The 12,912-nt window shown below is 41.1% G+C and overlaps 1 protein-coding gene across 1 annotated transcript in view; it reads left to right on the top strand.

Annotated features, from left to right (window-relative positions):
• The window catches only part of LOC139632384 (rho guanine nucleotide exchange factor 17-like), a 69,192-nt gene extending 58,566 nt beyond the window's left edge, over window positions 1-10,626 (top strand). The window contains exons 9-24 of the mRNA XM_071497305.1: window positions 324-409; window positions 873-991; window positions 1,364-1,571; window positions 1,783-1,856; window positions 2,033-2,116; window positions 2,310-2,413; window positions 3,022-3,128; window positions 3,209-3,328; window positions 3,419-3,686; window positions 3,924-4,010; window positions 4,218-4,285; window positions 4,664-4,812; window positions 4,966-5,140; window positions 5,378-5,473; window positions 5,873-6,055; window positions 6,247-10,626. Coding sequence (XP_071353406.1) covers window positions 324-409; window positions 873-991; window positions 1,364-1,571; window positions 1,783-1,856; window positions 2,033-2,116; window positions 2,310-2,413; window positions 3,022-3,128; window positions 3,209-3,328; window positions 3,419-3,686; window positions 3,924-4,010; window positions 4,218-4,285; window positions 4,664-4,812; window positions 4,966-5,140; window positions 5,378-5,473; window positions 5,873-6,055; window positions 6,247-6,449 — 2,131 coding nt within the window. The 3' untranslated portion in view covers window positions 6,450-10,626. The remainder of the gene's footprint in view (window positions 1-323; window positions 410-872; window positions 992-1,363; window positions 1,572-1,782; window positions 1,857-2,032; window positions 2,117-2,309; window positions 2,414-3,021; window positions 3,129-3,208; window positions 3,329-3,418; window positions 3,687-3,923; window positions 4,011-4,217; window positions 4,286-4,663; window positions 4,813-4,965; window positions 5,141-5,377; window positions 5,474-5,872; window positions 6,056-6,246) is intronic.
• The last annotated feature ends 2,286 nt before the right edge of the window (window positions 10,627-12,912 follow it).

Below are 12,912 nucleotides of genomic sequence, written 5' to 3'. Positions count from 1 at the left end.
TAATAATTCTCTCTATACTTTTGAACACAAAATGGTGAACTCACTAAATTACATAGGGAGTAGTGAGTGGTTTCAGACACAGCCTTAAACACACTGACGACAAACACATAAACACACACACACACATACACACACACAGACTGCTGTAATACAGTTTTCAAACCCCGCTGTGCCCCCTGGTGTTCAACAGACACACAGACAATATTTTCTTCCAATGTTTGACAAAATTTGCTATAATGTTTACCATTGTTTTTCTCCATCATTCTTTTGTTTTGCCTCTTTCTTTCTGTCTCTTCCTCTGCTGCTCTCTCTCTCCCTCTCAGATATTCTGCTGCAAGTGTGATTGATACTTCCAGTAAATACAAGTTCCTGTGGAAACTCCCTCTAGAAGACGTGGAGGTGGTGAAAAGTAAGAGTCTGTGTTGAGATCACATGCTGCTGATGGCGTGGAAAACTCAGGAAATTGCAATATTGTCATTTATATTTCCTTAAGTGAAGTAATAGTTTTCTGGACGTGGCCCTTTACTGCATGTGTTAAATAACAGCGTTGATTTCAAGTAGCATTTAACACAATATTTGTTAGATGTGCTCTTGTTGCAGACTCACTTATTAGCTACGGATATATTTTTTCTAGGTCTCCTCTTTCAAATTTCTGTCAAAATTTGATTAATCTATGAATCATTAGGACAAGTAGGAATTTATCTAATCAAATTTGGTTTATCAGTTTGACCTCACTGTCCGTTCATTTATCAGTACAAAAATAAAATGTATAAAGGCTCAGTCTCACCATAAGATTTTTAACTGCTAAAATCTGAAAAAAAGGATTTCAGGTAACTGTTGTATGTTTTTCTGTTTGTTCTTCCCTGCACCAGGCTCCACTCAGGCAACAAACAAGGAGAGCATCCAGAAGATGATAAGTCGATTAGATGAGGATCTGAGCACGCTGGGTCAGATCAGCAAACTGTCTGAGACCCTCAGCTTCCCGCACCAGGTACTGTGGACCACCACATTCATGCAAACAGCAGCTACATGTTTTAGCATCACTGTTTTTGTCTTAAATCTTTCTCTGGTGCAAACCACCTGTCACCTAGTTAGTGCACAAGAAGAAATAGTTGAGTTAGCTCTTTCTTGGTTTTTTCTGTTCTATCAAACAGTGTTCCTGGCCACCATGAAGACATCCAGCACTGTATCAACCTCTCATCTTCTTTTCTGTGTTTATTGTAATTTTTTAACCGCTCCTCCTTCCTTGTGAACATCAGTACATCTAAATGTGCAGTGCTGGACATTCACAGCAGAAGTGCAAGGACAAACTGATTTTTGAATGATTTTGTTGTCTGTTCTTATTCATTTCCATCTCCCTCAGTCCCTAGATGAGGTGATAAAGGATCTGATGGCATCAGTGCACAGGGAGCTCTCAGAGAAACAGTCTTTGGCCTTCAGTATGACCTTCCTGCCCACAAAGCTGGAGTTCACCACAGCTTCCGCTGAGAGCAGCTTTGTCTTTGAGTTTACCTCGCCCGACACTCGCTCCAACTTCGAACAGGCGTTTGAGGAAGCCAAGAAGAAACTAGGTCAGTGAAAAAGCTTCATTATAAGACAAAATATTACAGACTATTCTGTAGCCTGCAAATAAGACACCAGAAGGAGAGAGTAGTAATTTCCTTAGACAAAAATGTGTTGCATTAATTACATTTTTGATGCTATAATTATTATTTTACTGTTAATGATTCTGACAAGCTACTTTATTTAAGCCACATATCTTGTTTTGGGGGTTTTATTTAGCTATGAATAAAGACCAGTGGGACCCAGAGTTTCTGAAGGCAATTCCTATAATGAAGACACGCAGTGGAATGCAGGTGAGAGCAAAAGGGAACATCTATTGTACAATCTGTCTATATGTGAAGGTGAAAGTCATGATTTATGTCTGTCATTTAAATCATGTAAATTCACTAATGTAGACAAAGCCACCCTTACATATTCATATTACATACACTCATATTTTGTCTCTTTGTCTCTTCTCTCTTTTTCTCAGTTTTCATGTGCCTCTCCCAGCCACAGCTGTCCCGACAGTGGCTGTGAAGTGTGGGTGTGTAACAGTGATGGATACGTGGGACAGGTGAGGAAAACACTGTCAATGTGCCAGAATTAACTAATTATTCAGGACATTTGGTGACAATTGACCAAAAATAGCAGCAGGGGCCACAGTTTGTAAGGCTGATCATTCCACAAGTTTTCTGGTTGAGAGAGCACATAATGTGAATTTTGGAAACAGTTTTACTGATGTGATGATGATGATGCTTCCTCTGCAGGTGTGTCTGCTGAACATCAAAGATGAGCCCACAGTGGAGGCCTGTATCGCTGTCTGCTCGGCGAGGATCATCTGCATTGCTGCCGTACCAGGACTCAAGGGAAGGTCAGTTGACACACCCACTTGTAACAACACAGATTCACAGACTTTTAATTAGCAAAGGTCTGAGTTATTTGTGAAGCCTCGAATGCGGATCTAAGTTAGACCCCTGTTTCTCATATTTCCTCCCATGTGCTGCACAATGTTTCAAAAGTCTGTCTCAAAGTCTCAGAAAGGTTATATGATGTCAAACGGCTGGTGATCACAGTTATGTTAATGATTCTCAAGACTACAAGTGGCTATCGCATTAGCTTCATCTGAGGGAAAAAATATCCAAGGCAGTACACAACAGGTTAAAAACTATTTTCACTCGTGACCATTTATCTGCAAAATTGTAAGGTTAATTATTTTGCCAATAATTCAATTCAGTTATTACTGTAAGCATAACAAATGCCCACTTCTATCAGTTGTTTTTTAGCATTGATCTGTATTTTTTATTATTTGAATCACTAAGAGATGAGCAGATAGTGCGTGGTTATTTAAAACAGGAGTTGGAGTGAAAGATCTGTACTTTAACTCTATGCTCAGTGTCAGATACAGAAAATAATGACTATTCTTCATAACTTCATCTACAGTATGAATTGTTCCATTAACCAATCACTCTTCACGCTCAGGGAGCGCGGATCGGAGCCCGCCCCCGCCCCTACTTCCAGAGCACCTGGTCAGCAGCTCCATATATCTATCTCTCATTCATCTCTTGAGCTGACAGAGCAACCTACAGGTTCGTCCATAAAGGTTTTTACAACATGAGAGACAGCAAGAGTTCATATGTCAACTGATCAGCTGATTGATTGTTTCCAGGACCAGGGGCAGAGCTTGTTCCGTTTGACAGCGATGACACAGATGATGAGGATTCGCCCAGTCCCTCTTCTACTCTACAGAGTCAGGCCAGTCACTCCACCATCTCATCCAGCTATGGCAGTGAGTAAAAACACATTATACACACACACACACACACCACCCTCACTGCCTCTCTGAGGCCCTCACACTCTGTTTTTATCTCTCTTGAAGATGATGAGGGTCCAGGCTCCAAGGACATGGCTACAGAGACTACCAGCAGTGAGGAGGAGCAGGAGTTCCCAGTAGCAAGCTCTTATGGAGCTCCGGGGATGTTGGGGGTTGGCGGAGGAAGTCGAGCCCAGACAGAGAGCCCCATGGATGGCCGGGCCATGCGCCGTTCCTCCCGGGGCTCTTTCACCAGGGCGAGTCTAGAGGATCTGCTCAGCATCGACCCCGAGGCCTATCAGAGCTCAGTGTGGCTGGGCACAGAGGATGGATGGTGTGTGGTGCAGCAATGCATGCACACACAAGTCATTTGATTTTGAAAGTTTGCTCAGTCAAAAGTCTTGTAAACCCTCAGCCCAAATCACCAAATGTTTCTAGTGGAAACATATCATCAAACCGACAGATATGCTCTCACAAATTAACATGTCTCTGTGTGGAAATAGCTTCCTTGGTTGTTGCAGGTTCATCACCGGAGTTAAAACTAATCCCCTCGTGGTTCTGTTTCTCTTAGCATCCATGTGTACCAGTCCTCGGACAACATCCGCAACCGTAAAAACAGCATGAAGATGCAACACTCAGCTTCCATCCTCTGTATACTGTGAGTCTGCCTTTTTTGCCACTATTGTTGCTTAAAACACATAAATGCCGCTGGAATTTAAGTTGTATTAGAGATAAAAATTCAGAATGAGGTAAGTTGAGAGGAAACATGGATGAGAAGGCATTTGATGCAGCTGGGTTCAAATGTGTTCTATTTCAAATTATATTTTTACTGTCCTCCTTCATTCCTTCTTTTTTCCTCCTACAGGTATTTGGACAACAAAGTGTTTGTGTCCTTGGCCAATGGAGAGGTGATTGTCTATCAGAGAGAAGCAGGTAAACTGCAGTTTGGACATGATTGGGATTAGGAAGGGTTGGAAAAACACTCAGCTAAAGTTGTGTTTGACATACTAGTGCGTCTAGTTTTCTTTTTTCACAACATTTTGTTAAATTTTCCTCTCTAGTCTGTACACTAGAGTCGAGGAGTTCAAAAATAATGACATTATCATAACTTGTTTTAGTACTGCTGGTGCTTTTAGTGAAAATAAAATAATTAAAAAATTAATAAGAATGCAGCATGCTGTGTTAAGAGTCAGAAACTGTACATTTTTAATGTGAATTATAGTTCATAACTTGAAAAGCAATATTAATGTTTGTATTTTCTCTATACTTTTTCTCTTTTTAATTCCCATTTATGTCCATCTCAATCTACAGGTAGTTTCTGGGACCCTCAGTCTTCTCAGACATTAGTTTTGGGCACACCCAGTAGTCCTGTCACCAAAATGGTTCCTGTTGGAGGGAAGCTTTGGTGTGGCTCACAGAACAGAGTCCTTATCATCAACACAGCTACACTGGTACAAGAGGTAAGAACGGGTAGATAAGTGGTATGAAGATGTGGATCTCACAGTTTGAAGTTAAAGGTATGGTGGAATAAGATTTACACACTCACAGACCAATGAGTGTGTATATGTAACGCTTCTTCCCTCCATCTCTCTCTCTCTCTTCCGTCCTCCCAGCACTGTTTCCAGGTGGGTGCTGACAGCAGTCGGTGTGTGACCTGCATGGTGGCGTACGGTCAGGGTGTGTGGCTGGCGTTGCAGGGCAGTGCACAGGTCAAACTGTACCACGCTCAGACCTGGGAGAGCCTGACAGAGGTGGATGTGGCGCCTGCTGTGCACAAGATGCTTGCAGGTAAATGCACATGAGTATATGTAATGTATATGAGCGTACATGCTATATGACCATGAATTGTTAAAGAAAAACCCTGGATATTATTTACATTCCAGATGTCGGCAGCAGCTCATATGCAAGAGCTTTTACCTCAACACTTCTTTAGATTTCTCAATAACTCATTAACTGTATGTCCATTTCCTCCTAGCGCTCCTTACATTTTAAACTTCACCTTTTTCCTCCTGCTTCTATATTCAGGTGCAGATGCGATCATCAGACAGCACAAAGCCGCCTGTCTGAGAATCACAGCATTGCTGGCCTGTAAGGATCTGCTGTGGATTGGCACAAGTGCAGGTAAAACACTTTTTAGTCTAATAAATCCAAAATTGCCATTTTGTTTTATTTCATTATTAAAGCAGATGTGGGCAGAAATTTGAAAGTCTGGAAATAATCCAGAAGTACACATACAAGCAGTATTACAAAAGTCATATGCTATACACATTCAAAAATATTTAGTGTTACTTTATGCTCAGGAAAATGTTGAATGGATGAATAGTAATTTTGTGTGCATTGATGTTGTTGATGTTCTTGTTTAAATTGATTAAAAACAAAAAATAATATTAAATATTGTCTTAATAGTAGCAAAAGTGCATTTTGCCCGTGATGTCAGTATCAAGTGGTTACAAGAATATGTTTTAAATTACTCCTTGGATTCAAAAACAAAGCATAATTCAAGATGGTGTTCCTCCACAGGGGTGGTTCTTACATTGGTGATCCCAGCGGTGAGCTCAGGAACTGGAGCTGGGACACTGAAATCTCCCCTGGTGCCAATGGGCTCGGCTCACGGACACACAGGCCATGTTCGGTTCCTAACATCAATCGAACTACCGGAAGGATTTGACATGAACTTCCCTCCTCCAACAACTGACTCCACAGGTTTTTACTGCTTTTTTAGACATTCTGTTAGCAATTAGCAATTTGTTTTGAGGTAGATCACTGACCTAAACATTTTCTGTGTCTCTTGGTGTTTAAAAACTTTATTAATTTGCACCCTTTTCTGCATTTGCTGTCGAAAGCTGAACTGAAACATACCTTTCTCGACCTTTAACCCTTCCTCTCTGTCTTAGGCAACCAGAGTGGCAGCACAGTTGATGGGAACCTCCAAAGGCGTGACTCCACACGTCGCAGGGCCTCTGCCCACATCCCTCCAAAAACAAACCATCTAGTTATTTCCGGCGGCGACGGCTATGAGGATTTCAGACTGACCAATAGCAGTGAAACAGTCGGACGGGACGACAGTACCAACCATCTTTTGCTTTGGAGGGTCTAAGACAATTGAGCCCGGTTTTTTACAACCCTCCCCAACCTCCCTCTAGCTGAGCACGGTTCACAAGCTCCTGTCCTTTTCCCTCATCGGACTTCTCACTTTTTGGTGTTGTTGTTTTGGTCTTCTGCTCAGTCCGCCAGTCTCTATGTGCATAATATGGCTGTCAACTCCCTCCTGAACTTACAAATGAATATGATCACTTCAAACCCAGTTTTCTTGTGTTAATGTTTCTGATGGTGTGCGTTGTTCCTCACTGAGTGGCGTCTGTACGTGTGTATTTCGTTTTTCGGCATCTGCGAATATCATCTAGAAACAGAAGACAGAAGAGAAGACAATGAGATTTCAAAGCTTTCACAGATGGTTGCATGATTAGACTGGGAACAAGTGAAGGAAAGAGACAGACGAGGACTTGGACTCTCCAGGATGCCATTGCACAGGAGGACATTTAAGTGAACTTAAACATGAGTGAAGCATGTAATTGTCCTTTGACATTTTCTCTGATGTTTTTGAACCTGGACATCTGCCCTTCACTCCATCATCACTTCATCTTCAGACAAAAAGCCTCCTGATGATACAAAAATGTCATGATTAAGTTTATGAATATCTATGAATGAAACATACCAACACAGACTGTAGTTTGATGGGTTAGTTCAAGCTAAGCAGAGAGGTTCAGATGACGTCTGTGAGCTTCTAAAGGAGTAAAGGTCGATATATTTTGCTCTTTAAACCTGACTGGCCAGGGCTGAACAACAACCCCTGATGGCAGATCTGAGATGAGATCTTTCTGGCCGCAGTAGGGATGTAATAATATCTACTCCATGATCATTGCTTATAGATATGAGACTGCCTAAATCATCTTTTCTCCTGTAGAAGGGAGAGTGAACAAGAGCATCATTTAAGTGCAATATATGGCAAGGGTATCTAACAAGACTATAATCACATGCACCCAGTCACATACATTAATGCACAGCCTTCACTCGCTGAATCAGAAGACATTGTGAAAAACATAAATGTGTGTTTTCCACAGATAATCACTTTCTATCTATTTTTATTATTTAATATTTGCTGCCAGTTTAAGATGATATGAACATAAATGAAGCAGTGTCCCACTACTGGTAGAAAAAGGGGCATTGGACACATTCCTCCTTAAGATGACTATGTGAGGCCTTGTATGTGTTAAAGTTTTGACATCAAGAGATCTGAAAAGATTTCTTTTGCCGTGAAATTTCAATTTATTAAGCTTTCTGTCCGGAGGGAAATCGGGACCGTTGCTGATTTCTATAGCGGAAATGACGCTAGGCTGTGGTAGCAGATAAAGATAGTTATGTACAGTATTTATGGTTTTGATTTTAGCGCCCTCTTTTACAGCACTTAATTTATAGAAGATGCAGCTTTCACTTTTTCTTGTTGGTGTTGAAGAACAAGGAGGTCCTGGCTTGATTACCGAATATAATTATTACCCGATATATTACCAGAAATAAACCAGGATAGTTTGGCCTTGGCAGAAAGAAATGCACACAACAAGGGGTGTAATGATACAGTCCACTCATGGTTTGGTACGGTACACAATACTTGTTTTGTAGTGGTATGATGCCATAAGTGTAGAGCGATGGGACCAGAAAAGTGAGGGTCTGGAGGAAATATTTTCATCACGACAAAACATACCAGACTGCAAATCAATCCAGCCGTCAGATCAATTCCGAAATTCACTAAACATATTTTCTGAACTGAGCTGTTGCACTGGACAACATGCAATGCAGTCACTCTGTTGCCTGTTTGGGTGCCAAATGCCAAGATCTGTTTAATATTTCAGTAGTTTTTCAGCTCGGTGATGCATATAGTGTCATTTTTGTTACACCCCTAATGCATAGACCCACACGAACACAGATTTCAGTATTGATTGTTGAGAGTGCTTGTAAGATAGAGTAGGTCAGAAGGACAAATGCTGAGCACCAGCACGTGCCTTCAGAAGGCCAAAAGTTAAGCCATTTTACACACTAACACACGCACACACAGAAAAGTCAGCTCTCCTTCGATTTACAGCAGATGTCTGTGGAAGTGAAGGATGACTCTGACTTGTCCTTGCACACACACACACACACACATGTTAGCCTCAGGCTGTGGGGCTAAGCAGTGATTGTCTTTGATCCCTCCAAGCCTAGAAAACCTCATTGCACCTTAACCAGCCATCTGGGCACTTCACCTCAGCTTTCCCACTTCCAAACACATCCACATAGGATTAACTCTCCCACTGTGAGCAGGGCTAAAAGTTAAGAGGATTAGCTGGCCATTGTGATAGCTGCTAACTATCTAGCGAGCTCTGTCTGTGCCTCTGTAAGTGTAAAAGTGGAACAACCTGTATCTGTGGATGCTCCACAAGTGCTCTGTTGTTGAGTTGAAAAGTGTAAAAAAAAAAATAAATAAAGGAGCTTGTTAGTGATTTTCTGCCCACAACGGAGGCAAAATTCCAGTTAGCCTGCGGTAGCATATGAAGAATACAGCAGAGGAAATTTTAGCAAACTTTAAGGAAGAGCTTGGGAAATACACATTTGGTTTCTTGTCAAGAGTTAGTTGAGAAGATTGATACCACTCTCATGTCTGTTTGATAAACATTAAGCTACAGCCAGGATTTGGTTAGCTTAGCTCAATATAACTACTGAAAACAGAGAGAATGCTAGCAAGGTGAAAACCACCTACCAACACTTCTAACTAATCATCACGTTATATATATAGTTTCTTTAAAGTGTACAAAACCCAAAGTGTAAACATTGTAGCTTTCCGGGAGGTTGTGCTGTTCCTGTTTCCTGACAGACTCCAATGACTTCCTGGAGTGTGTTTAACCTTTGGCCAGAGCAATGCTAGCTGCCCCCCCTTTTTCCAATCTTTATGCTAAGCTAAGCTAACAGTCTCCCGGTGGTAGGTTTTTATTTACCCTACAGACATGAAAGCAGCATCTTACCTTACTCTTGGCAAGAAGGCGAATAAGATTATGACCCAAAATGTCAAACTATGTTCTGTAATGTTAAGGTAGCAAATGCAAGTGTTTTTAATGTGCTGTGTGATTCACAGCAAAGTTCATGTTTGTGTTCTCAGTGCCAAGAGCTGCCAAGTTACCTATGAAAATGCTGTATATCTATGCTGGCCGTAGAGCAATGGAGAGCTCTCCGCAGAATGGAGATAGAATATTTTCTGTGAAGAGTGAAACATCTGTGAGTTATTTCTGCTGGTACAAGCGCGCTTCTGAAATGGAGTTGAGCAGCAGAAAAGGGTCGTAGCTACTTGCACAGTCCTGGACCCAGGCTGAAAACCGTTTAGTTTCATGGCTGTATTTCTGATTTCTGATGTGAGCGCTGCTATAGTTGGAATCAGTAACTTGGCATTCAGCTGTTTCAGAAAGATTTTCTTAAAAATCTGCCTTAAGAAGATACGTTTATATTTCCTCAGCAGCCGCTTAAGTAAAAATGACTGAGTAATCATATTTTCAGCAGCTGCACTGTAGGGTTTTGACTCCAATGTGTCAACTTCAACTCTCTTCCCACGAGCTGGCGCGCACACTGCAAACACACTGCGTATACGATATGAAGTAAAACTCAATGCTAATTTGAACAGGATTGAGAGAATGAAGCATGTTGTTCGCCAGGAAACAGAAGATTCACTCTTAATTTTCGCCATCGCAGCAAACTCATCCTATCATCACTTCCAGCAACCTCCTGGTGCCCATATGTGAACAAAGTCTTTATTGTTGTAAATATTGGTATATATTGCCTTTTTTTCTGTAAATAGTGCACCCACGGTCCTCAATTGTTCATATGAATCTAATGGCATATTTTTATATATTTGTGTAAGGTTTGTTTTTGTTTGTATTTTTTCCCCTTGCCCCTGGCATGCGCTGTCGGTCATGTTTAAATTATAACTGTCGTAGATCTTTCCAGAAGAAGACAAGATGGCCTCTGTTGTGACCAGGCCGACTGAAAGATAAGAGCGTGGTGATGTTGATGCTTGCCTTGTTGCAGGCGTCTCACGAAAGAAAACGACCACCTGGTCATAGCTGTTTATCTCTGGCTCTGGTTGACGTCTTGCAGTTGCCATGGTCACAGTCTATCAACGTTTCCCCCTGTAAGTAGCTGTTCTTGTTATGTCACTGTGGGTTCCTCTTTGTAATTAAATCAGTTCACTGGTGCCATTTTGTGCCTGTCCTTCTTTCTTCAGCTGGTGAGGTGTGGGTCTATTAAACGTTTGTAAGTTTGGTGTCACAATACATCTCGTGATTTACGGTGTCATTTTGTTACATGAATCGGCTAATAATAAAATCCATAATGGTTCTGACTGGTACTTTCATGGAGCCAGGGTCTGAAACCAGGGGTATGATTCACATGCACAAATTAATGTATAACCGGGATACCCAAGAACATGTTTATAATCAAAAGTAAAGAATTACCTCATGTACCTTTAATGCTCATCTTTACCTAGAGCTTAAACTGTGTTTATCCTTCAACTCCAAAAGAAATGGCCTGGAACCATTTTTGCTATTTCATTGTTTTTTATTTATCAATTTAAAAAAATATTCTTGAGCAGAGAAGTGTCAGAAATGTACTGCTTTCTCCCTCTTCAGGACTTCGCCTTGGCTCTGTGAAATTATGATGCATATTTTTCCACTTTTTTCTGAAAAGACAAAGTGTAAAAAAATGAATCTTCAGATAATAGAGGTAATCATTTGTTGCAGTCCTACCTTTGCCAGCGCTTTAATTAAACTGGTGTCGCTGCTGATAGCGAGAACTCAAAGTGAGACACAGCCTTATGTAGTCAGTCATTTACACATTCCTAAAAACCTTGGCTCTATTATGCAGTGCTACAAAAGATGGATCACAGAAGTCAAAGATCCTAAAAGAAGGCCAAGGCATTCTGCTAAAGCCCAGGATTGTCGTTAATTTGTTTTGCAGCCCAGCTAATAAGATCATTTTTCTTTCAAGTAGTAAGACATCTGAAGATTTGTAGCTTGAATCGGCTTTGTTGCCTGTTAATTTCTGACTGATGGTCCCCCTCTCTGTCCTTTAAAAATTGACTCTGTCTTATGAAGCCATCTTTGCCTACTCTGGGTTTTACCAGCACGCTTCAGTGTCGTTACGCTATTCATTTTACTTTAACCCACTGACCCACAGTGAAGTGTACTATGATATAATAGGCCTGCAGTGTATAGAGGAAAACTGTATGAATGCAGGCTATTCAAGACACACACACACACACAAACGCTATCCCCTCCCTTCTCCTGAACACACACAACAGTCACAACCCACTGACATCCACGCACAGTATTGACATGTACCAAACAGTGAGGATCTGTGATGAATGAGAGAGTCCGTAAAGACAGCAGCACAGAGATTCATCTGTGTCTCAGCAGAGTGACTGGTTGATTTTGTGAGTCACTGACTGACACTGACTCACTGGTTCATCCCACAGGAAGAGCATGGGCCAATGGAAATCTCTTTCATTCACTGGTATCAGATTTTACAACGTTATTTGTATTTGGAGAAGCCACATCTTTTTTTAAATCTTGCGTAGTACTGTAAGTGTCAAGTGACCTTTAAAGGTCCCCGATAATAAGAATTCAAGTGTTCCTCAGAAACTGTATATACAGTGAATATTGTGAGGGGCTTTTTTGTTTTATTTTATCACAGAGCCATGACAGAACAATGATTGGAATATGAAAAAAGTTACAACAAACCTCCCAGTGTAGTAACACTGTGACTGTTCGGATTATCTAAGATTCAAACACATACTTGGCTCATTCCCTTGTATAGGAGTGTATTATTCTAGGAATAGTTGAGAGTTAAATTTCAGCAAATGAATTTTATAATACTGGTGAAATGTATGTATCAACAGACTAAATGAAATATCCATTTGACTGGAGTTGTATCGCTAAACCAAAGAGGTTTCTTCTGTTCAGGTAACGAGAGGGGAGTCTCAGTATCTCAGAGTTTAATGACTCACCTGTGAGGCTTGCGAGTCATGAAGAGGCAACCTGCGAAAGCCTGTTATTGTGTACAACTGATGAACTGTATGTAGGTCATCAGCTTTACATCACAACGGGCCTTTTTTCACTGACGACATTCTGACATGTCGCAGTAGGAAAATTACAGGCCTAAATACTAAAATGAATGATGGCCGAAGTCCCTTTCAGCTGCTTCACTCTCAGGGTCCTGGTGTTGTGCATGCAGGCTCACTGTCACCCTGTCATGTCTTACTGTGAGACTTACATGGAAGTAACACCTGTGCTTTTCCTTCATGAATCCAAAAAGAAGCAAATACAGTGTGTGATTGACTGTCAGCTCATCCAGACCAAAGAAACAGCCAACTATTTTATATTATATTGACTATTTTTTTTTCACAAGATCAGCTATAAGTTATTTATTTGACTCTCTGGGCCCCTGTATATTGGCTCTCTGTGCAAGAGCACCTGGCTTATGAG

The sequence above is a fragment of the Trachinotus anak genome, unplaced genomic scaffold, assembly GCF_046630095.1.
Source record: "Trachinotus anak isolate AG129_WGS33_773 ecotype Australia unplaced genomic scaffold, CSIRO_AGI_Tana_v1 ptg000014l, whole genome shotgun sequence".
Taxonomy (NCBI): Eukaryota; Metazoa; Chordata; class Actinopteri; order Carangiformes; family Carangidae; genus Trachinotus; species Trachinotus anak.
The sequence above is the reverse complement of the archived record's forward strand: the minus strand, read 5'-3'. Positions and strand labels throughout refer to the sequence as shown.